This window comes from Phytophthora infestans, genomic scaffold, assembly GCF_000142945.1.
Source record: "Phytophthora infestans T30-4 supercont1.19 genomic scaffold, whole genome shotgun sequence".
Lineage (NCBI taxonomy): Eukaryota > Oomycota > Peronosporomycetes > Peronosporales > Peronosporaceae > Phytophthora > Phytophthora infestans.
In genome coordinates, this window is record NW_003303740.1 from 357,341 (window position 1) to 381,789 (window position 24,449).

Genomic DNA, 24,449 nt, shown 5'->3' on the forward strand with positions numbered 1-24,449 from the left:
ACACGTGGACGACCGCCTGCGTCGCGGCCAGGCAAGAAGCGGAGACGCAGACAGCAGGTAGGCGAGAGCGGAGCAAGTGCTGGTGCTGGTGCTGGGGAGTCGAGCGAAGAAGATGATGAAGCGGTGGAGGAGGAGGCGTAGTGGTTGCGCCGTCTGGTCGTACATGTCTATGCAAGGAGCAATCAATTGATACGGCACTTGATCTTTCTTGTTATTGGCTATAATAAATGAACTCACCGCTGCTGGACGTATGCAACAGCACAAAGATAGGCTAATCAATAAACAGTACATATCTTATGTTTATTTATACAGCATAGTTGTACACTCAATGTACTACATAAACCCTCCTTTATGTTGGAGAATCCGTACTATACACACTGGCAAGTCGTTGTTACTACCCCGAACCCGCGCCAAGATATCCGGACTTAATTGAAACCCCATACAAATTCCTTTATATCTGTATATGGGACGAGGTCAAAATATACCCTCATATTTGAGGCCGGGAACTAAGGGGTTAAAATACTTCGCCGTACATGTATTCGCACGGCGAACAGGCCCGGTAGAGAAGTGGGGCTAGTCAGGTTTGGATACACTTTCGGTTGAAGCGCGTTAGTCTGCTGACTCAGCAGTGCTGAGCAGACTCTGCTCCCCGCCTCCCGCGCAGCAGCCGCCTGTCGACTCCATCCAATTAAAAAGAACGCTTTGGGTCTCAGATCTCATTTCTCCTTTATCCTTCCAGTGGCTCAAACCCAAACGGAAAAATGCAGGTTGGTCGACTCGCTGACGACGACTTTCATCGATTTCGTGGGGCCCACACGGCCATCGCTCCTGTGGCTTCCTACCAGGCTCTCACGAGGGCGAATACTAAGATGGTGCCTGCAGACGAGATCCGCCTTAATGTGTTCCAGTGCTGCAGGTTGTGCGGGCTCCCTGTGCGCCAGACTACAGCCAAGACGGCCAGCACTCTGTGCCAAGGCTGCGTTCGCAGCGAGCTGCGCCGTAAGAGCAGCTTGGAAGACAGCCGGCTTCCTTCTCCGATGAATGGCAAGTCTAATTTCGCGACTGACCGTCTCGTGCATCCATCCTGGACGGTGCAGAGCGCTCCGGAGGCTACTTGCCAATACCAGACGAACTCGACGTTCCACGTTGAGGCGGACACGGATTCCTTCCGCAACATTGAAGTGCTGACATGCTTCCGATCAGAAGTGCGCCGCGGACTGCGACTACTGTCAAAGGTGGCGACTGCCGAGGAGTGGCACATGTGTTGGGCGATCCTTGTGTCGATGTGTCTGGTACCGTTATTTTTGTTGCTCATTGTGATGGCTGGTATGGGTTTCCTCGTGCTGTCCACGGGGGCGGCCATCGCCGCCGCTGTTGTGTACCCGCTGGCGTACATCAACCCGAGACTGTTCAGATTCGCCATGAACTCGTAGAGTGAACGATAGATACTCTGTCGACAGGAACCCGCAGCTTGGAGATATAAAGGCCCGTGGTTTCTCTTGACGTTTTCTAAATTTACTCTTACTCCATACTTCTATCTCTCCGGACGTGGAATCTTATAAGATTATATGTATTCCACCATCCCCCACAAAGCAAACAGAATAGGAGACTGCACCACAAGCTCCAGCTTTTGAAGACCGAGGACAGCAGTTTAGCTGCATTTTTTTAAATCCTTACGTTGGTTCGTTGGACTTCAACTACTTAAAAACGAAGTACCAGCCTCAGAAAGCACATGTATTCTTGTTGTCGAATGCAGCATTTCGCCAGTGCTCGCCATTATTCATTACGAAAGCCAACCATCCCCAATTTATGTTCTCGACTCAAAAATACAGAGGTGCGTTTACGCCGTACAGTAACAATTGTTTTCACGTTAGCATTCTCCACGAGCTCTTCGGATTTGCTCGCTAAATAAATACAAATAGCTACATTGGCAGAGAACTTCTGAGTGTCTTCACTCCACAAAATCTGACCGAGCGCAACGCAACCAAAGCGCGAAGACCCATCCATTCACCTGCACGAAGGTCCAGACAGCCACGACGGACCCGCAGCAAAAATTCACGTCAACACCGACGAACGGTATTAAAATTCTTAGCAGGCTTCGACTAAGATCCAGCACCGTGATTCACGGCGTGAAATCCTTAAGCCACATGTAATATCTGTTTCCTATGGGCAGCCTCGTCCAACAAGAATAGCTCGCGTGAGGATCGCTGGGTTTCTTGCTTTGCGCGCTTGGTGTCTACAAGACGCTGTGAATAATTAAACGTTCTGCTAAAAAATCTTCTTCTCCGCTTTAGTGCAATCGTCTTACATACCCGAATAGTTGGAGTCAGTTGATCGACACGTGAAACTTGGAGTAGCTTCGTGTTTGCCAGTAAAACTTCGTGTACTTTAGAGCCTGGTGGCTTCATTTGTTCACGGCGAGCATCCAACTCGACGAGTACATCCTTCACATGAGAAACTATCTGCAAGGCCAGCATTTTCATTAGGATAACATCCTCCTCATTCAATCTTAACGAAGATACTGATATAACTACCATTTCCAAAGCTTCGTGACAGGAAGTATCTGCTGCCCGGGTAGCGTAAAAAGCATCCTGCAAACAAAACCATCAGCCGAAAGGGCATGGAGTTGCTTGGAAAAAATAGCACTCTTACTTTATCAAACTGTTTCAGGAGCTTCTCGATTCGCTTGACGAATTCTTGGTAGGTGGTCGACACTTGAGAGAGCTGACGTGCCTTTTCCACGCAGCTCGGTAACTCGCCAACGTCCTCGACTTTCAGCACGTAGCAGAACGAGGCGACAATGTCAAAGCAGATCCGGCCAACACGCTCTAATATGCCGGACTCCCATAAGTTCTGCTGCCTTGCTAATCTGACTCAGTCCAACGAGATATAGCAGTGCAGATTCTCCTTCAAATACTTGTGCCGTGTTGCCGACTCTGTCGTGTGTGCCCGTAGCGTTTGGAGCAGTCTTTCTTCCATTATCCGTGGCGAATCCTTCACGTCTTCATCAGCACCTGATTCCAATGGCCCACGATGCTTTTCTATATTCACATCCTTCAGTTTTCTTCTCTCTTGGCAAGAGCGCAAGAGCCTCTTGCACGCAGCTTTTGCACATGACTTTGAAGTCGTTCAACCTCAAGCTGTGACGTCTACCATGGTACCACCGAGTCAGTTCGTCTTGTCAACATTGTAGACTCAACAGTAGATACAATATAAGAAGCCGGCTTACCACCAGCTCTCGTTGTGTCGGTCGAGAACGGAGCATATCACGAAACTTGGCGTTTTCTCTTTCAATTTCTTGAATTAAGCGCTTCTGCTGCGTTAAAAACGGCGCCAAGCTCTGCATCGTCTTCTCCACACCCTCTTCTTTATGATTATCGATACCTTGGCTGCCGCGGCTTCATTCTGCACTAGTTGATTGATCTTGCGGCCCCACGCATCGTGCTCCGTCCTGGATTCGTTAACGTTCTTGTCCCATGCATAAGATCTCGATTATACGTGCATTTTTTTGTTTAAATAGGAGAAGTGGAAGCCCCTTCTTGCCTAAAATATCGCTGGCTTCCACACCCTTCTGCTTCTCCCGAGCCATGCAGACGCAGCGCGTAGATGGCGTATCGCTTCACGTCATTGCGTGCCGTCTGTTGCCGCACAGTGCAAAACATTGAAGATGGCTGCAACTTGTCGCGGAGAGCATTTTCACCGGTACCTTGAGCTCAGACGCAGATGGCAGCTCTGTCTCCAAGTTCAGCTGAAAAACTATATTTTGCAGTAGGAGCATATACGATTCATCCGGATAGCGTATCCGGAACTAGCTATTACAGGCAAGTTGAAGCTCACCATTTAAACCAATCGACAGGCAGCGTGAAGATCCCGTCTTGACCCAATCCGTACGTGCGGCTGACGCAAATGCTGCGGTCTTGTGTGTACGTGTCGAGGAAGCGCGCCAATTCCTGTGGAATGGAGGCCCTGGAACTCTGCGGAGTCATCCCGGCCACAGCTTTCAACAGCTCTTCGCAAGCCACAATGGCGTCTGCAACTGAAATCCCTTCATCACGCGTGATCTCTTTGACGTGCATGGCGTCCACACAGCGTGAGGAAATGTACGCGAAAGCCTCTAAATTGGCATTGTGCGCCTCTTGCTGGCGGTGGATCTGTGATCGATTTCTGGTTAGAAACGTGACTGCTTCCCCATACGAACTGGTGAAGGGCGCTCGCACTTCCCCAGTCTCCAAAATCCTCCAGTCGTATAATTCGTCTTCAATCACGAGTGCAAACTTTTCTAGTAGGCCTTGTTCGTCCTCGTACGCAGCGTCGCGTTGCCAAATGCTTTGCAAAAATGTCCGGTATCCGAGAGCCGAGCATGTATGCCCTCTTAGGATGGTTGCTTCTCCGAGAGCAGCGGTTGCATTAGTCTGCAATGACCTTAAACTCTCCCGTGCTGCCTTCATGAAAAGTACCATATTTACATCAATGCTCTCCAGAACTTGGACCCACTGCACAGGGACATCAGTTGGGTTGAACTCGATCCGGTATTCGTTGTTAAAGTCTACTCCAGACGGGCTGGCACTGCGTATGAACATTAGAATCTGGATGTGAGCTACCGTTCATTGTACTGGAGACGTTCTCTTACCTGATGTCAATCGTTGCACCGTGCAAGAAATCCTTTGGAGTGAAGATACCTTGCTTGTTAGCTCTTGTATACTTGCGTAGGGTTTGTAGAAGGATCATGGCCGTTGTGTTCAAGTGCATCGTTGACCATCCGCACGAGAATAACACGTCTTCAAGGCCCAATTCACGTTTGAGAGTTCCTCTTACTGATTGAATCGATTGCCAGGCAATGCGACGTCTCTGCTGGGTCTCATTTGTCTCGTCTTCCTTCATATACTCCAGTAGCTCTTTAAAAGTATGGATTGGTTTCCTCCTCCGTCTGGAAGCTGATGCTGCAGCTGCTCGATTCGCCTTGGCGTACATCCCGTCCATAGTAAACCCGCCGAAGTCCATGCTACTAGGGCGTTTCCATCCGCTTTCATGGCTGCGTCGCCAGTCGTCATGTCTCCGTTCTCCCCTGGGATCCTGCAGATGTCGCCATCTCTCCTACGCTCTGCTCTATCGTGACGCCACACTCTCTTAGCACCGAGATCATCTTGGCTTCAATATTGGAAGCCAGCTCCAAAGGAAACCGCTTCAGCTTTTTGACTTTCTCGCCATTTTCACTGGTACCAAGCGACGGTACCATAACGCTGAAGTAAACCTGCATTAGTCCAGCGAACGCAATAGATTCTGTCAGAAGATGCCCAAATTGTGTTAAAATGATGCAAAAGTCACCTTCTCCTTCGAAGCGCCTAGTCGTCTCCAGTTGATAGACCCCCCACCGCCTTGAGACGCATAATGCTCGTCCATAAACTGGTTCAGAAGCTTGACGGAATGCAAATTCTCATCGTGCACCTTAACGGACAGAGCAGTTTTGAGAATTCTGCGGCGGTCGACAGATTACAAACAGCGGAAACTTGCTAAGGGACTACGAGACGCACTTTAGGGATGTTGCGGAAGTGGTCGGGGTGTACGCGCAGCAGGAACTGCTTAAGCGTCGAGGAGCGCTTGGCCATGCTGACGACACGATACGCAAGGTTGCGCAACTAGTATTGTCTCGGATTGAGTATGTCTCAGCTTCAAGTGTCGCCAAATGACAGCTGCAATATGGAGTGGCGCGGTGTGTCGGGGTGTGGACCTCCGGAACACTTGCCTTCCGGAACGCATAGTCAGTCAGAAACGCAACTCATTAAAACATACAGTATCTTCCTTTCAAAATAAAAATCTCAAACTACATAGCCGCTTAAGTACGCTTCAGAAATAAAGTTCTCAAGGCAAGAGGTAAACGTACGATCCACAATTGCTCTCAGAGCCGTCAGTCTCGAATTCCAGCGGTGGTGTTGATACAGCGCGTGTTCATACGAGGAAGATGCTAGCGACCGTGCGTTCCATTCAGAAGCCCGTGGTAAACACGGGGCTGCGCGCCTTCAGCGTGCCGGCCTACAACCCAGACCTTAAGTCTCAGGCGACCAAGCCCAAGGTGCGTTGGGGGAGGAGCACGTCACACGGCGTCTCTTATGGTTTTTCGGTGGGGTGGACTGACGTTTGCTGCTGCTGCTACTGCTCGAGTAGAACATCAAGTACTTTAAGATCTACCGCTGGGACCCCGAGTCCAAGGAAAAGCCGTACCAGTGCACGTACCCTGTGGACTTGGACGAGTACGTAGCGCTGAGTGGGAGCGTCTTGGGAGGAAGGAATAACTAACGCCGTCTGTATTGTTCTGTAGCTGCGGCCCTATGGTGCTGGATGCTCTGATTAAGATCAAGAACGAACAGGACCCGACGCTCACGTTCCGCCGGTGCGACAAGAGAAAAAACGCAACCAAGAGAGAAACAAATGTGGACTGACATTGTGACTGAGTATTTACTTGTCTACAGCTCTTGTCGTGAGGGTATTTGCGGCTCGTGTGCTATGAATATTGACGGTGGTAACACGCTGGCGTGTCTGAGCCCCATCAAGAAGAACAAGGACGTGAGTAGCATCCACCCGCTTCCGCACATGTTCGTCATCCGCGACCTGGTGCCGGACATGAACAACTTCTACGACCAGTACACGTCCATCAAGCCGTGGCTGCACTCGGACAAGCCTCGTAATGTCAACCACGAGCACCTGCAGTCCATCGAGGATCGTAAGAAACTCGACGGCATGTACGAGTGCATCCTCTGCGCGTGCTGCAGCACCTCGTGCCCCAGCTACTGGTGGAACCCCGACAAGTACCTTGGCCCTGCTGGTACGTCGCCTGTCGCCTCTACTATTGTCGATTGACTTGGTTTTAACGCTTTCATTACAGTGCTGATGCAGGCGTTCCGCTGGATTGAGGACTCGCGTGACGACAAGACGGAGGAGCGTCTACGTGCGCTCGACGACTCGTTCAAGCTGTACAAGTGCCACACTATCATGAACTGCACTCGCACATGTCCGAAGGGCCTGAACCCGGCTCAGGCCATCGGCAAGATCAAGACCCGACTCGCCAGTCTGCACTAAGCTTGTGCGTAAGGGTGCATTCAAGTGACGGGAGCGTGGGGCGTCTTAGATACCACCGCGGCCTACCGATCGCAGTGTTGGCCACGATGGCACTTGGAAGGCAAAAATTGAAAGAAAAAAATAAAACTCATACACAAAGCGAATGTGATCATCAGCAGTGCTGAATCAGCAGTTCGAAGCACGTAGCTGAACGAGTGACGCGCCGATGCTGTACAGCGACTTTCACGCTCCAGCGTCTCTGTTTATTAATGTGACAGCTGTGTTCGTCAAAGTAACACACCGGCCCTGTACTGTCCCAATAGAAGTACAGATACCGGTTAGCTGTATCGGAAAAGCATGTTCATGTTTGTTCATTGCCGTGCCAGCGCTCGCTCCACTTAACGCTGCCAAAATCATGTCTAATTGTCCTCTCCCAACACTGAGCACTTCACTGACACTGAGAGGTAAAAAAGAAACTAAAAAGGAAAATAAAACAATGTAGCGGAAAGCGGTAGCCGTCCATCGCTGTCCTGACGCGAGCTGAAGGCGCCAGCTAGTCGTCCTCGCGGAATTGATCGTACATTACTGCTACAGTGGGCCGCTCCCATCATACTGTCGCACTCACACGTTGGTTAACGTAGCCTGGACCGTGTCGGATCTTCATCAGCGTCGTCTTGGTGCACGTCTTTAGGAAATTGACAGTCTTCTTCACCCCCATGGTGGATGTGTTGCGTTCATTGATCTCGATGATCACGTCGCCCACGCAAATATGCCGCAGCAATTCGCAGCATGGCTCCTGACACACGTCGGTAACTAGAGGGTATGTACCCTTGGCGAAGCGCACTTCCTTGAGCTGCAAGCCAATACTGCGGTTCTCTTTCCACTTGATTAGATACGTTGTACTGTCAGGAGTGTCCGCCATCGTGAACTTGGGTTTCGGTCGGCCACGTACTTGGACGGTCGTGTTTACAGCGTTCGGCGCGACTAGCGGCACCGTCAGTGCCTCCTCTTCACCAAGTATCGGTAGCTTGATGACACCACGAGAAGTCTTGCCCTTCTTCTTATACTTGGCCAAGTTGGCGTTCAGAGACGACTTGCTTGGCCTCGGCGGGTTGACGTCCACTTTGTCCTTCGGAGCTTCCTGCATCATAATGTCGCCGTCCACGATATCCATGTCATTGGAAATATCATGGTCACTTGTGAACTCATCGGAGGACTCAGGAGTGTCAGTAAAGTCAACCTTGGAGGGTTCTACGATACCTTCCATCAATGAGCTTTCAGTGGTAGAAGAAGGCTGGCTGTCAGGATGATGTGTCTTCGATTCTGGTTCAAGATCCCATGGGTTCTGGTCGCTCTCTGCTGTACTGCTCTCCACAACGTCAGACTCGCTCTCTTCGACAGCAATGCCCACCTCCATATCGTCAGCAAGCAAGCCGACTTCGACATCGTCCTCTGAGTTAACCACAGCACGCGATGAAATAACCGGCTCTGGTTCTTCGACTTCAGCCAGTTCAGCCTCTTCAGCCAGCTCTGCTTCGGCAAGTTCGGCCTCTTCAACCAGATCCACTTCCTCCGCCTCCTCCAGTTCCACTGCTTCAGCCAGCTCAGCTTCTCCAGCCATCACAATATGATCCAGATGGGACTCGGAGCTGGGTGAAACAGGGACGCCCACGTCAATATCGTCGTCTTCATCAACTACAAATGGCTCCGCCTCAATCGTCGGCGACGGAATTTGTTCAGGCAGATCCCACGGCTCAGTCGGAGACAGATGCGTCGTCTTGCTGACTGGAGACAATACCGGCTCCTCAACCTTCACAGGGATCGTCGTTGCTATTGGCTGCTGGCGTTGCTCCTCGCTACTGTTCCGACTCCGTCGACCGTGAAATTTCTCAAAAATGCTGCGACTTTGATTCAATGCCGACGATGCCGCTTCTTCCTCTACTGAAGAATGGACCGTAACATCGTCGTCGTCTCGTACAACAGGTGATGGAGGTGGAATGCTCACTTCGTTAGCGATCTCAGTTGCAACGAACGGGGACACGGGTGACGTTAGCGGCGAGCTGCTCACCTTGGGCGAGCTTCCAATATGTGGCGAAGAAGCTGGCGAATGGTCAAACTTGTCAACTCGCGGTGAGCTACGCACCATGGGAGGCATACTGGCCTTCGGTGAAACTTCGTAGTTGGTACTCGAGGCACTTTCTGCCGTCTTGCGCGGTATTACCGGGGAGATCGGAGGAGGTGTTCGCATGTTGGCTCGGTCCGCATGGTAGTCACCACGATTCTCAGCAAAGTCCAGCCGGACTTGGGGCGACGGTGGACGGGGAGGTGGAGTGGATGCACGCTTTACCGTTGGACTGGGCGTGCGATTGCGGTGAGGTGTTCTACCCTCAGCCGGTATGGCTGATGCTGTGTCCACCGTGACAGACGGCGTCCGGTTCCGTGACACCGCTTCCTGCTGCTCACGCAACTCCTTCTCACGTTGTTGCTGTTCGCGAAGCTCCTTCTCACGCTGTTGCTGCTCACGTAGTTCCTTCTCACGCTGTTGCTGTTCGCGAAGCTGCTGCTCATGTAGTTGTTTCTCACGTTCTTGCTGTTCACGAAGCTGTTTCTCGCGTTCTTGCTCACGAATTTTGAGCAATTCCCGCTTCTGTTCCTGTTCCCGCATATCCTGTTGGCGTTGCTGAAGCTGTTGCTGCAGCTGTTGCTGCTGTTGCCTCTGCTGCTGTTGCTGCTCTCCTTGCTTTACAATAACGACTTGTTCATGAGGCTGTCTTCGTCTAAACACCAGCCTCACGGGCTTGTTCATCTGCTGCAGACGACCAAAGAACGCCTCAAACGTGTAGTCGGCTGACTTGATGCCATTGGCTGATACGAGCGTGTCGTTGACAGCAACAGCGCGTCGCACCACAGGGTTTGCACTCGGCGTAGAGCGCGTCACGACCGGTAAGTTCGTCGCTCGGTCCTCTGCAAAGAACAGACCCAACGAGCCTGTTTCCCAGTTTACCTGGTACTCATGAGGCCCCAGAGGCGAGTGGGAAGAGTGTTCCCTCGTCCCGTTAGCAGCTACAGCGTCTCGTGGCGATACCTGGTGGTCTCTATTGGTTGGAGCGCGTCGATGAGCCTGTGACGCGCCCATTCGGTCATTCCCCCCGTTCACCCCACTGGGTCCAACCGATTGCGCAGGGTTTCCTGGCCCCACCGAGTCCTTAGCCGACGGAGCCCGCCAGAACGCTCCTCTCGTGGCTTTAGGCGGTTTCTGGTCCTTCTGCGGCACGGAGTTGGCTCTCTGGAACTTGCCCGCGGGGTCTCCTTCGTCCGGATTGGGTACATTCTGTCTGGCATAATGACTGGCACTGTTGACGGCGGTCGTGGAGCTGGTACGATGCACACCAAAGAGCTGCGAGGCCTCGTCCTCATCTGACGACGGAGTGCTGGCTGTAATGCGCTCGAAACGCAGTAGTACGGGCTTCTTCATGGTGGCCAGAATCTTGAAAAAGTCCGAGAACGAGTGGTCTCTTGAGCGCACCACGTTCACGTACTTGAGGATGTCTCCCTGGCTCACAGCGGGGGAGATACACGACTCGGTGGCCTTCGACACGTACGGGATGCCGTCTTTCTCCGACTCGAGGAAGATCACGCCCAATACGCCGCGTTCCCATAGCACTTCGTACTCGTTCTCGCCCAGAGGCGGCATTTTGTCGCGGATTTTGTCAGCCCACGTGGCACGGCGCATGATGCCGCTAGCCCCCGCGCTGTTCATGCCGGGGGAAGAGCTGCTGGGCCCGTGCGATGCCGCTGAATTGCTTGACTTACTGGAGAACAGCGGACCCCCGCGAAAGTTCTTACGCGACATCTTCTTCATGGCCGACGTCGCGAGCGTCTTCGTCGTCGCCCAGTCGTCGTCCCGCTGTGCCCTCCTCGCGCAGTGCCCGGTCAGGCTGGGAGTCCCTCACGCTACCTCGTACGCGGCGCGTTCTTGCTCTTGCTCTGACTGTCTTGGCGACGACCCGACGGCGCACTAAGTACGATCTCGTCCACACGGGAGAAGAGCAACTCGCTGGCCTGTCTGCGGCCGAGGACTGCTCTAAAGTTACGTGGCCGAAGCGATTAGGGGCGAACAGACCAGCAGCGCAGAGTGTTGAGGAGCAGGAATGCCTGGAGAGAAGCGAGTGCGGAGCTCAGTTCCTTAACTGGTTGTCTTGCCGCGCGCGTTGTTGCTGAGGAAGAGGGTGATGAGAATTTTGTCTTGATGTTTGTAAGGAAATGCAAAGCCACCAATCAGGAACTGGCTTTGCAACTGATGCAACTTTTAAGTGATACACTTTCGGTAATGGCCAGTGTATCGCTTTACATTCGACAACGTTGCTGCGTCTCATGACGATCATGTGCATCGACTAATGTAGCTTTAGGCAGAGAGAGCTTTGAATACGAAGACTCGTATTGCCGAGAATGTATCACAGCGACGCCTGTAGGGCCGAGAGAATAAGCATACTGGTCTGCGTCCCTTCATCTCCACCGACCACTTCAATTTGCCGCTTGGACTATCGCTGCTGTCTGAACGCTGGAAGATCTGCTGTACAGCTTTGTGGACGTGGCATTTATTTTTCTTTTGTGCTGGACATCCAGTCCGAACTGTAGAGCTAAAACTGCAACGTTGTGCACCCCCGAAGTGACGGAACCGCCGCACCACCCATGAGCTCAACGCTAACAAGGTGCCAGTTACTAAAACGCTCGAGGCCGCGCAACGCAAAACCCGTCGACGTCCGGAAACTATGGACCTTCGGGCGCCGCTGTCGTGGCTGCTGCTATTGATGATGCCCCTCGTGCGCATGTCAGTAGCGGAGAACTTCGCCGGGATGACGATCTCAGCGCGAATGAAACAGCTCATCGACACGGGCATCGAGGCGCCAAAACTGAAACTCAATGCAACACTCCCCCTTGATGTACAGTATCGACTGAACGAGAAAGATCTGGCGTGGCAAGACTTGGGTGGAACCCAGCAGCGACTCGTGCTCTGGGATCAGGGCTACGTCGTCACAAGCAGCAACAAGACTCGCCAGATCTTGGTGCGCTGTGACCTCGGAATGGACGACGTAGTGGTGTCACGTCAAGAATTCGAGAGTCTGCGGAATTGTCCGTCTACTTTGTGTACGGACCCCATGAGCTCTGAAGCTGTGTTGCGTGGAACAACTTGTGCTGTCAGTGAGATCGAATCGGTAGCCAAGTGTGCTGTGCTCGTGTCGGAAAGCGAGGCGAATGCGGCGTCAGTGGACGTGGAAACGAGTTTGATCTGGGCTGAAGAAGTAGCCAACACGGATGTCCCGATGCCGACTGTATATCGTCACTCCTTAAAGACCTTCGTCATTACAATGCAAACTCCTACAATCGGTAAGAGCTGCCCCCATCAGCTTGCGCTGACCATCCCATGTGTGACTGTGCAGTCCTCGGATGATAGCAGCAAATGGTGCGCACCACGCAAATCCGGAGTAGTGTCGAGTTTACTTCAGGAGCTTGTCGATCTTCGACAATCTCACTCAAGTGACACGGAGTCTTCAGGAATGATGATCGCAATCTCGGCAGGAGTGCTCATTCTACTACTTTGCGTAATTGGATTCATGTTCATTCGCCATCTACTTCAGAAACGCAAGCAGACAAGCGGTAGTCAAGAACTCATCGAGAAGTCGATTTTGGATCATTACGCACTCACTTCTGGAGGCGGCTTCTTCGTGGGAACCCATGAAAGCAACGATGCTACCGACTCGATATCGTCTGAGCTCTCTGGCTTTGAGACTGATCTAGAAATGGATATCTGCAAGAGATTTTCGAATACGTCGGGACGGTCAGAGGTTGATTACTCCGACGTCCTCAGTGCGTCGAAGGTGTTGATGATGTTCCAGAATGACCCTCTCGTCCATGCATTACGTGTGCCTATCATTGATGTCAATGGTGACAAGATGATATCACGTGGCAGGGAAGGATCTCCGAATGAAGTTCTAGTTGGGACTCTTGGACCTCGGGAAGTTGTTCTCAAGCGCTTGCGGGCTTTTAAACGTAACGATACGCGTGCAGTGGAACGTCTGGCTCGTGAGATTCGCATGCTGGCGATGCTAGAGCATCCAAACATCGTGAACATCGTGGGTGTTGCGTGGAATTCGTTCCAAAACCTCGTGGCAATATGCGAAAACCACCGAAGTGGTGACTTGCGACGTGCACTGCGCAGTGGAGAGAAGGCGCAACATTGGACGTGGACCCGACAAAAGCTACAGATTGCTATGGGTGTACTACGCGGCTTGTCGTTCCTTCATGCACATTCGCCACCGATTATCCATGGCGCTATCGAGCCACGTCATATCCTGTTGAACTCGACTACAGGAGAACCGGCGCTTTGTGGGCTTGGACAGAGCGCTAACCGAGTTTCGAGTGCGAATGAGACCAAATACAGGACAATTGGAGATGGCGGTATTTGGAGCAGTCCAGAAGTGCAAGGAGTACGCTTGTTCTCGGAGAAAGCAGATGTCTATTCGTTCGGCGTGGTGTTGGTGGCACTTGATACCGGCAAGCTATTGATCGATGTCACTAGAGACGATCTGCTCGAGTTGTTGACACCTGTATGTCCTGAATTTATCCTCAAAATGGCACACGCTTGTCTTCATAGTGATCCTGCTGCACGTCCGACATCTCAAGAATTACTGCAACAGTTAGAAGACATTTCTGGAACGAGCAGTTCCTGGACTTCTCATGAATACCCCAAATATGCGAAAAGCAGACTACATGTAGTAGATCAAAATGACCGACCACACTTCTACCTGTAGTACGTTCAAAGCGACGTACAGTGCCTTGCCAAGCTATCTTAACGAAGTACTTCAAAGTATATTACAGCCGCAAGAAATAACTTAACAGCAAACAACAACTGTGACCTGTAGCAAACTAAATACAAGTAATAAAATTAAGCGTAGCGATAAAACTGCCAGGTATCAAACGATTTTTTTTCAGTGAAATTCTCTACAAGTCCGAAAAGAACTGCTCATTAGCAGTCGGGAATGCTCTACGACCGCCAGAGGCGTCTCCCATGTCCGACCCATCGCTGTCGCTGTCACTATCTGCGTTCTGCATCTCAGTGTCCATTGGCAATCCGGCCGGAGCCTTCTCTTCATTTTCGTCCGCATCGTCCTCTCCGTCATCCTCCTCAAACAGATAACCCACATCCCAGAAGTGCACCTTGTTCGTGTGCGAAACGCTGCCAATAATCTTCTTGTCGTGAGAGAACTTGAGGTTTTCCACAGGGAGATCTTCGTGGTCTCCGATAAGTCCAAGCAGCTTGTTCGGGTGTAGCTGTACCACACTGAATATCGCACAAGAACGATGTTAACGTCGAGTCTTTAAACGCACAACCGCCTACAAACGCACCGAACAATGCCGTCACTTGATCCCGTGAGAACAGTGTCTTCGTCCACCTTGAGCAAAGCCTCGACAGAGTCTGGGTGGCCGGGGAAGCGGTCCGACATGTCTCCCCACGTACCCCAGCTGAAAATCACCAGTACACCGTCCTGCGAGCCACATACAATCTTTCTGCCGTTCTTGATGACTGCCACCGAGAGCAGTTCATCGTCCAGCTCGTCACTCTTGCCTACCAGTACGTTCTTGCGCAGATCGTAGGCCGACAAGCGTCCATCGCCACTAGTTGCCAGCAAATGATCCTGTGCTGGGTTCGTCGCAAAGCCAGAAATGTAGTCCTGCCAGCAAGAAATTATCTGTCGTTAAATAATGTCGTGGCAATAATAACGTACGCAACGCACGTTGTGCTCCTTGAACTCGGCTAGACAGCGGTGCTGCCGTGTGTCCCAAATCTTGATCATTCCCTGGTCGTCACCGCTTGCGAATATGTTTGCCGACAGCTCATGTAGGCGGTTTACGGGGTGACTAATGGCCAGAACAGCGCATTAGTCCAAGCGAAGGAGCGAGAGATTCTCCAGCTACTGATATTCTTACTCGTGCGCTCGCATCTCGGCCCACGTGGGGTTTCCCAGCGTGTCGAAGGCGCGAATCGATTTGTCAGCCGACGCTGTGTAGAGAGCTGTAGATAAAAGCACCATGTCAGCACCTCTTCAACCTAAGCGACCTAAAATTCCAGCTAATGTCTACGCACTTTGTCCATCAGGGGCGAATAGCAGCGCTCTCACAGCCTCTTGGTGGTTCTTCAGCTCCAGAACCTTCGTATTCGCCTCCTCTGAGTACTTGTACCTGCACACACAGCATCAAAACGTCAGCATCTCCAGTCAACAGACACTTGATTTGCCTTCTGCTGCTCTTACACTTGGACGATGCCGTCAATGCAGCCAACAGCGACAATGTCCGCCTGCGGGTGGAAGTCAATGTCGAATACTTGGCTGTCGCAGTAGATCTCATCGGGCGTGTGGTCGTCCAGGTCTCCCATGGTGCTCAAGTCTCGGACGCACCCTAAGCGCTTTTGACTGGCTGAAGCGATTCACAATATTTTACAAAATTTGTGGCAAACAATGGACCAATTAATGAAGCAAAAACGAAACAGTGGAGCGCAAAAAATGCGTTAAATATAAAAAAGAAGTGTTGCTGCTACTGGATGCGTCCCGGAGTTCTTCTATAGGTAGTCGGAGAATACCAAGTGCTCATCAAAGTGCGACACCACTGGGTTCCTCTGGTTGGCCAGCTCACGCGAAATCGACTCGAACTTGGCCTTAATGCGCTGCTTGGGCACATCGAAGCGCTTCCGGTTGCGAGCGATCTTAGCACGATTCACTTCCACGATGATACTCTGCGGCAAGCTCGGCAGGGCGGAAGAAGTCGGTGACGGCACAACGGTATCGTCCAGCTTGCCCTCTGTGATCACCATACTACCAGAGCGCCCGTTGCGCACCAACCAATCAATTTCTGGCGCGGGAATCTTGTGCAACGCCTTGCGACCCGATGCCTTCTCTTTCAAAGTATCCATGAGAACAGTCACGTTCACACGGAACTCACGCAACAGCAACTCGGGGGCTGGGACGTACTTGGAGCGGTTGTCGCGCTTCAAGTTCGAGTGGCCACCTTTGCCAATCACCTTGACTAGTTTATCCAGCTGTTCCATGCCTGCATCACCCAGATCAACACGGTTGCGGTGGTGACGACGTTGCAGACGTTCCTTGGCGCTGAGCTTGACAGCCTCGACATAATCCTCACTGAAAAAGTCAAACAAGACGTTAGCTGTCTGCTTGGGGTTGCCCACCGCGAACGACTCGACGACAGCAGCCGATTGCTTTGTGCAGGGACGCAGATACTTCTCCAACTGGGCGCGCAGTTCGCGTTCGTTGTAAAGCTGACCTGGCGCAATAGTTGCTGTTACACGCCGCTTCAAGACCGCCGACACGGGGCCAGCGTTTCCTACGACACTCGCAACGACGCTGAACCTGCCAGACGCGACTTTCCTGTCCCGCGCGGTTGTACTACGCACGCTCTCCAAGACGATCTTCCCTCCGAAAAGACTGGCCAGCGACGTCTGCCAAAGTAGACGCTGCAGTCTGGTGACGTTGTAGCTGTCCAATATGGTTCGTGCGTGGAAGAACCAGTAGTCCCGTGAAGGAGATCCGACATTCCTGGCCTCCTCCAGTGCGCTGGGTGACCGGCTGCTGTCGTTCTTCTCGTCCTGCGCTCTCCGCCATGCGTAGAAGCTGCGCCACTTTTCAGACGAGAAATCAAAGCTCTGCGCAAACTTGGAGACTGTGCGGAAGGCGTAACCGCTGATAGATACACGACCGGCGTAGAAGAGCTTGGCCATATCGGAACTGGTGGCTTTGCCCGAGTAGATCCATAGAAAATCGTCCATGGAGATTGTCACCTCGCACGTGGGACGCACATCGCCAGCGCTCGCATTCTTACGCGTAGCCACTTGACGCGTATCGTTTATCTCCACAGCGTACGTGGTCTTGGGCTCAGCGTCGCCCGCGTCCTTAAATTTAAACAAGATCGTGCCGCCGAAGCTCGTGCTGGACTTGACGCTAAATTTGAGGAACTCCATGACCTCGTCGATCTCGCGCTCCTTCTGAGGCTCCACCGTCGCTGGATCTGCGAGGGCTACAGCGCGCAACGCTTCGTCTACGACGCACTCCTGATCGCTGATCGCCGTCGCCATGCTGGATCGCGCGGCCTGCCGTATCGGGGAATGAATGCAAGGATCACCTGAGGCCAACGAGGGCTAAGCAACAATTTATTAGGTCCACCCAGCATTTTACCTCGTCCTAGGGATAGGGTACAGGATTCGATTGGCTTACGAATAAGTTTTTTTAACTGCAACATTGCTGCTTCCGAAGGTGGAGTTCATTGTTCTGCTCCTGTCTTACCAGCTATTTAACATGCTAGCTCCTTCCAGTGCACGTCGAAAGATATAACTGTAGGGAGTATTTAATCAGTAATGTAGACGATCAAACACGGAGATTCAAGTACAGTAAGTGCGAATAAACGCTTTAGCATCCGGAAATCTGATAGCTTGATTCAGTTTCTACGCGAGCGCGTCACATTGGTTCAGTCAAAAGTCTGTGGAAATTCCAGGTTGAGGTATCCCACTGTGATACCTACCGGTAGACTTATCCCACGGGTCTAAAGGATAAGTACATTTAAAACAAATTTTATGTAAATTGTACCATCACTTCAGCTTAAAAAAACCGTTTCCAGTAGTACTAGTCGTCGCCACGGGACTCCGAGTCCTCGAGTCCCACGAGGTGACGCCTAGTACTACTGGGACACGCTTGAAACGGCTAGTCTCGGTCTCGTATTATATCCTAAACTATCAATGCTAGCATCTACTAACTACCTACTACAGTACAGTAGCCCAGTACTGAGTAACTAATAAATAATACTGTAAAACCTACAATTGTGCCCCCAGGGGGCACAATTCTGGGTTTTACAGTATTATTTCCCAGGGGCACAATTACCGTATTCCTTATGTGATTGGCGACAGTCAAATTCTTGAGGTGGTCCAGCCTTTCTGCCAGCATAAAAGATACCTGCATAGAAAAACTATTTTACATGCTCAAAATTATATTGGTCGCCAAGCACATAAAGCGCGACGACACGAAATTTAAATCAATTTGATTGGCTGCTGGATTTGTCGCTAATGACCGAGCGTCGCCAATCACATAAGGAATACGGTATAGGTTTTACAGTATTATTTATTAAAATAGACTCGGCGTCGCTAGGTCTATTTTGAATATTCAATCACACAAATTTCCTGCGGCCCAGATCGTACTTAAGTCACGGTGTATCGTACTTAAATGGGCGTTTGGAAATTTTATGTAGTGCTCACAACACCAAATTTACGCTATTGCGCGTGAGTTCCATCGATGAACCGCGCTGAGTAGAGCTCAGAAAACAAGATGCTGTTGATGTCCTATATGCAGCCACACCTAATTCAGAAGTATTTAAAAAAGTCAAGTTTATATTTTATGGCGGCTAAGGTCTATTCTCAAACGGAATAGCTATCACTGATTGACTAACGGGCTAGATAAGGACAGTCTAAGAATCACCAATCAGACCTCTTCTGGCGTCAGTTATCGAAATCATAGAAGTCAAGGACAGATTTACTTCAACCTGGTCTTGTCACTTTAAGCGCGATAGCTCCAATAACAATCTTTTATTTTCTTGATCCACACTGTACACGCTCGGGCTCCCGCCAGCCAAAGTTACTGTACTATGGGGCTGACGATTAGGAGGTTTGCTCTGTTATTTTGCCGAGTGTCGTCTTGGTGGTGGCTACATCCAAGAAACATGAGATAATTAGAATAATGCATGTTAAACAGTATTAAATAATGAGTCTTGCCGGATCCGAGCGATTAATTTTTTTTGGTGTATCGCGATCTTGCGCTAGATCCCTAGCAATCTGCTCGCAGAGCACTCCTGCTGGGATGTTGCGGACGTGTATATCTTGGTTAGCTGGTAGTTACCACCATATTCGCTGTATAGCTGGGACAAGTAGAGCAGCTTTTTATCGGATCGTACAAACAGTATTGCAGGCAAAAATGGGTGTCCTAGTCTGGAGCTCGTATTTTCTGTCATCAAGGACGATATGGAGGCTACGGCGGCTGGATTTCGCTCTCTGAGTACAGTTAGTGCAATACCGGGCTGCATCGGTGCTGTCGGTGTGTAACAAACTGGCCTCTTGTCGGAGGGAGAGGAGTACGAAGAGAGTCTTGGTGCTGGCGGGGAGAAAGCAAAGTGTGCTGGTCTCCCCGACCAACTGCCCTCAACCAAACAGTTGGTTGAGAGAGTCCCTGTATTATTTAATATCAATCTCTTAAGTGATATCTCTCTCTCTCGATACTATTGGTTATTCGATACACTCACCCCTCCAGCATTTGAAGTGCTCGTCATACTTGTTTCGCCAAGTGCGGTTGAGTCCGTCGTCGGTCTTGACGTATCCGTTGCTCGTCCTCGCTTCTTACCATTTCGATCTACGCATTTAGTCTCCACTACCGCAGCTTCTCACCTGCCTTAGACTCTCCCCAGTTAGCAACTTACCTCAGTCGACGCTCGCCACTGCCGCTGTGTCCGCCGCCCTGTTGTGTTAGTGTCCTTGGCTGCGCAACTACTCGCTCCCTCGAGAGCCTGCCATGGCACGAACCAATCAGAATGCGTCTCGGTCAACTGGTGGGCAAAAACCGCGCGCGTCCCTCAGCCGCCAAGCTCAACGGAACCTGTCTTCAGCTCGAAGTGCCGCGACATCGCCCGCTGGCACGTCTGGACTATTTCTGATCGTCTTGGCGCGCAGGTAGCTCGAGACTCTCGCTATTATGTTGAGTACATCATTTCTGCAGGGAAAACCGAGGGTTCTTGGGAGCCCCGTTGGCTCCTTGAGGAAGATGGCTTCACTGAGTATCTTGAGCTCGTCGATCAGTTCAAAGCTACCGGCGGTCCCCTGACCTTCGCTGAGTTCTCTCTCTCGCGGCCGGACGACTTCGCACAGGCTATGGGAGCCTCCCGCGATGGCCGTTGCGCCTTCCGCGCTCTGGATTTTGCTGCCGACGCCATTGGGATCTCCGACTGGTACTCAATAGCTGCTGTCGGTGCGTTGTACTGTGTGCGTGCTGCGACTGACAAGCCAACCACATCTGCTGGGGTGGTGTGGTCCACACTGTGGTCTTTCATTCGGAATTCCAACCGCGCCGCTCGTGCTGCTGATCGCGCTGAGATCTGTGAGGATACGATTGGTGTTAATCAGGTCCAGTTTCGTCTCGAAGGCGTTCAAGCTTGCGTCGGTCTGGATTTTCTGCTGCTGGCGCCTGGCGTGTATCTGTGCGCCGGTGTTCTCCCAGGTCCTCAGCGTAAGTCGCACGCGCTCATGCTTCAGGTGACGAAGCACGGTCGCTTCGTTTCCGACGAAAGCCTCGTGCAGATGCCGCTGTTGGAATGCGCCTTTTCGTGGCTGGCGAAAGTGCGATTCGTCCGACGCGTCCTGATTCACTAAAATACCGATCTAGGGAGAAGTAGGCTAACTTGATAATAGCATGGCTCCTTTTCAGCTTGACGTTTTTAAACGTGAACTTGCGCCTGGAACTTGCGCCTGGAACTTGAAGTTTGTATACCTTGCACGTTTAACTGGATCTTGAACATAATCTTGAAATGTGATCGCTAATCTTTATTCTTGAGTTGCTGTCGTGTTCGTCGACCTACTATTTCGTCCTCGGAAATTTGACGTCGTCTTCTTCTTGAACTTTTAGGCGTCTTGGCTTCGTACGCTTGAATCAACCCAGTCACTTGGTGTAAGTTCTCGAGCGGTTCCCACGTCGTCTTCCTCTCACCCACCCACCGAATGAGGTACTGTACGTTCCCCTTGCGCTGACGCTTGTTGATAACTGCTTCGACGATCTGTCCCACCTGGCCATCGTGTAATATTACCTCGTGAGGTCGCAAGAGACGCGTCGGAGACTCGTACGGCTTAAGTGAGCCGGTGTTGAAGACTGGATGTAGCTTGAGTCCGGGCGGCAAGTTGATCTCGTATTCGTGTCGATGTACCTTGCGCACGACGAAATACGGTCCAATCCACTTGGGTCCAAGCGTGCGTGAGTTGGGAAACCCCGTGTGCGCTGTGTCCAGATTCTTCGTGCTTAGGTACACTTGGTCACCAACGCTGAAGTCTTGATCTTTGCGTCCGCGGTCGTACACGTCGGCCATACGGGCTTGCGCGTCCTCGAGGGTCTCCTGACACTGGCGAAGTACGGCTGCTTGATGTTCCGTAAACTGAACGCCTTGGCGTCGCCCCTCGCGCAATCCTCGCCGACTTGACTCAGCAATAGCAGATAGTGGGTTGTGCGGGACGTATCCAATGTCGGCCTCGAATGGTGACATCTTGGTGCTTGAGCTGACCGCTAAGTTGATGGCAAGCTCTGCGTTCGCAAGATGTACATCCCAGTCATCTTGTCGTGGAGATACAAAGCAGCGGAGGTACTCTTCAAGATTTCGGTTCGTCCTCTCCGTTTGACCATCACCTTGAGCCCGGTACGCTACCGTCATCTTGAGCTTGGTTCCCACATTGTCGAAGACTTGACTCCAAAATCCAGAGACAAACTTGGTATCTCGGTCTGACACGATATCACGTGGCATACCGTGAAGCCTCCAGATGTTGTCGATGAATAACGTCGCGACCTCTTGCGCGGAAACTGTCTTCGTCGTTGCGATGAAATGGGAACGCTTGGTTAGGCGATCCACGACAACCCAAATCGAGTTCTTCCCGGTTTTTGTGTCTGGTAAGTCCGTGATAAAATCCATCAAAATCGAACGCCATCGTTCTTCTGGAATCTGTAGAGGTTCCAATCGCCCAGGGGCTTCGTCAATCGAGGTTTGTTCCGTCTGCAATCTTCACAGTCCGTGATGTACTTCTTGATCGTACGAACCATTCGCGGCCAATATCAGTCAGCACGTAGCTTCCAATATGTGCGATCGGTTCCGGAATGCCCACCGTAGTTTGAATCGTGTACTTCGGAGATGACGCGATTCTTTAGAGCCACCACGTTTGGAATGACAATCCGTGGCTTCTCATCCGTTGTTCCTTGGTACCAGATCAGGTTCTTTTCTTCAAAGAACGTCTTGTATTGCTTCTCAGCCGTACCATGAGAGTTTGCTGTCGTACCACGCTTCTTGATCGCGCGTCGAATTTCTCGAATGATTTTGTCCTTAGCGTATCCGTTAATAATCAACTTTATCAGCTCATTTGTTGGCCGAATCTCGGTAACACGAAGTCGGTAACTCGTCTCGTTGAAGCTTGGGACGAGTAAATCGTGGAATCCCTTCGTCTCAGGCTTAAGATCTGGTCTTCGGCTCAGTGCGTCCGCGATACCATTCTTCGCTCCTGGTAAGTACGCGAAGACTGGTTGGTATTCTGCGAGGATGTCGTACCACCGGGCTAGTCTTCGATTCGCCATCTTCTGCTGGAAAACTCCCTCGAGTGACTTGTGGTCCGTCTCGATCATCACCGGTCGGTCCAAACAGTAAATCCGAAACGCCGCCAATGTGTTAACAATCGCGAGTAGCTCCTACTGTTGAGTTGGGTACTTCAGCTCTGCTGACTTCATCTTCCAGCTGGTAAAAGCGACTGGTCGCTCGATTTCATCGACAACTTGAAAGAGTACACCACCCACAGCGAACTGACTTGCATTCGTCCGCAAGTGCATCTGCTTTGTGAAGTCGGGTAAATGTAGAACTGGTGTGTCGGATAGTCGTCGTTTCAGATCCTTGAAGCTCTTCAACTGCACTGCATTCAGTGTTATCTTCGCGTTCCGCTGGGTTTTCTTCTTCAACAGAGTAAACAGTGGTGCCGTCAGTTCAGCATACTGCCCACAGAATCGCTGCACGTATCAAGTTAAACCGAGAAAGCTGTGGAGTTGTTCTTGGGTCCTTGGGACCAGCCAATCGCGAATTGTCTGTACTTTGTCTGGGTCTATCCGAACTCCGTTTCGACCAATAAAATCACCAAGACACGGGATCTCTTCAGCGCAGAACGCACACTTAGACAATTTCACGTACAGCTTGTTCTCCTTGAGTATCTCCGGTACGTCGCGTAACGCTTGCAAGTGATTGTTGATGTCCTTCGATTTCGTGAAGACGTAGATATCATCGTAGAATGACCTGGTGTGCGACAACCCCTTGAACAACGACGACGTCAGCCTATGCATAGTTGCAGGGGCATTGCTGACTCCCATAGGTAGTACCAGGTATTCATAGAGGCCGCTTGGCGCTTGGAATGCGGTGTACTTCGCATGATCCATCTTCATTCGAACTTGGTAGTACGCCGACATTAAATCCATACACGAAAAATAATAGGCGCCAGCCATACTATCGAAAACGTCTTCTTTGCGCGTCATCGGCACGCTCTGTCTGATCGTGTTGCTGTTGAGGTACCGGTAGTCGTGAACGATACGCCATCCCACGGGTTTGCGTACGCAGAATGTCGGTGCAGCGTGAGGGCTGATGCTTGGTCGAATCAGTCCCTTCGCGATCATCTCGCGTACCCACTTGTCGATTTCCGTCTTCTGCTCTGGCGAGAGACGCCACTGCTGCCGATACATTGCAGTGTTTGGGTCCTTCACATCGATACGGTGCTCAATGTCGCGCTCCATTGGCAGTCCATCGGGCAACTCTGGCTTGAACACATTATCCTTGTACTCGACGAGAACAGGGTATGCTGGGTTATCCTTGAACGTCCCCCAGTCCGTGCTTAGGAATCGCCTGGCCTTCTCGGATCCAACGTTGTCTGGTTCATCGCTCCTCTTAAGATCTCGTTCGATCTTCTTGATCGTATCGTTCGTTACCACAATCATGAAGTCGTGTTCCGGTTGGTCCTTCGCAGTTAACCGTAGGAACTTTCGTAGCTTCTTCCTAGTGATGTACTTGGTTTCAACTCCTTCCGAATCAACCACTCCAAGAGTAAACATTGCTTCAGCTCTAGCGCTCTTCTTCTCACGTTCGAGAGCTTCTCCACGTCCTCAGCTGGTCTTTCAACGCTTTCAGCTTCGCCCTCCAGCTGTGTTTCTGGCACGGCGGCTCGACAGGATTCACGGCTTATCGCGGAAGGGCGTTCGCAATCCACAGCATCGTGAAGCCCAGAGCCAATAACCTGACTGCACTTCTCACAGGGAGTCGAAATATCCGCCGTTGAGGCTCCATCTGAGACGCATACCTTGAAGCAACGATTCTTCCAGTCGATTTCCGGATGTACATCCACAAAGAATGGCATCCCGAGAACACAATCAAACTCCTCCGGAATATCGAAGACAACTGCTACACACTGGTAATGTGGGACACCTTGGAGTAGAATCTCGATCTTCACCAACTCCAGGATAGATTCGCCGATCTTGTTGTCGCCGAGCTTCACCTTGATAGTCCGGTCGGTGTAA

At 51.3% G+C, this 24,449-nt stretch overlaps 7 protein-coding genes across 7 annotated transcripts; 3 read left to right on the forward strand and 4 right to left on the reverse strand.

The window, feature by feature from the left end:
- Nucleotides 1–604: 604 nt before the first annotated feature.
- On the forward strand, nt 605–1,433 carry PITG_10949 (uncharacterized protein; the record flags this gene model as incomplete). Its single annotated transcript, XM_002901703.1, has 1 exon — nt 605–1,433. The coding sequence occupies one exon, from the start codon at nt 762–764 to the stop codon at nt 1,431–1,433; it is 672 nt and encodes a 223-aa protein (XP_002901749.1).
- Nucleotides 1,434–3,833: 2,400 nt separating this feature from the next.
- Nucleotides 3,834–5,606, reverse strand: PITG_10950 (uncharacterized protein; the record flags this gene model as incomplete). Its single annotated transcript, XM_002901704.1, has 5 exons — nt 3,834–4,566; nt 4,631–5,023; nt 5,124–5,188; nt 5,326–5,445; nt 5,532–5,606. The coding sequence occupies 5 exons, from the start codon at nt 5,604–5,606 to the stop codon at nt 3,834–3,836; spliced, it is 1,386 nt and encodes a 461-aa protein (XP_002901750.1).
- A 313-nt stretch (nt 5,607–5,919) lies between these two features.
- On the forward strand, nt 5,920–7,136 carry PITG_10951 (succinate dehydrogenase iron-sulfur protein, mitochondrial precursor; the record flags this gene model as incomplete). The annotated part of the gene is made up of 5 exons (XM_002901705.1): nt 5,920–6,070; nt 6,163–6,248; nt 6,317–6,388; nt 6,468–6,820; nt 6,881–7,136. The coding sequence occupies 5 exons, from the start codon at nt 5,960–5,962 to the stop codon at nt 7,072–7,074; spliced, it is 816 nt and encodes a 271-aa protein (XP_002901751.1).
- Nucleotides 7,137–7,660: 524 nt separating this feature from the next.
- Nucleotides 7,661–11,438, reverse strand: PITG_10952 (uncharacterized protein; the record flags this gene model as incomplete). Its single annotated transcript, XM_002901706.1, has 3 exons — nt 7,661–10,970; nt 11,012–11,132; nt 11,405–11,438. 3 exons carry the CDS (start codon nt 11,436–11,438, stop codon nt 7,661–7,663), a joined length of 3,465 nt encoding a protein of 1,154 aa, XP_002901752.1.
- Nucleotides 11,439–11,825: 387 nt separating this feature from the next.
- PITG_10953 (protein kinase) lies at nt 11,826–13,865 on the forward strand (the record flags this gene model as incomplete). Its single annotated transcript, XM_002901707.1, has 1 exon — nt 11,826–13,865. One exon carries the CDS (start codon nt 11,826–11,828, stop codon nt 13,863–13,865), a length of 2,040 nt encoding a protein of 679 aa, XP_002901753.1.
- Nucleotides 13,866–14,055: 190 nt separating this feature from the next.
- Nucleotides 14,056–15,521, reverse strand: PITG_10954 (uncharacterized protein; the record flags this gene model as incomplete). The annotated part of the gene is made up of 6 exons (XM_002901708.1): nt 14,056–14,395; nt 14,461–14,786; nt 14,850–14,973; nt 15,043–15,127; nt 15,200–15,294; nt 15,366–15,521. 6 exons carry the CDS (start codon nt 15,485–15,487, stop codon nt 14,056–14,058), a joined length of 1,092 nt encoding a protein of 363 aa, XP_002901754.1.
- A 149-nt stretch (nt 15,522–15,670) lies between these two features.
- On the reverse strand, nt 15,671–17,208 carry PITG_10955 (uncharacterized protein; the record flags this gene model as incomplete). Its single annotated transcript, XM_002901709.1, has 2 exons — nt 15,671–15,844; nt 15,920–17,208. 2 exons carry the CDS (start codon nt 17,081–17,083, stop codon nt 15,671–15,673), a joined length of 1,338 nt encoding a protein of 445 aa, XP_002901755.1.
- Nucleotides 17,209–24,449: the final 7,241 nt, after the last annotated feature.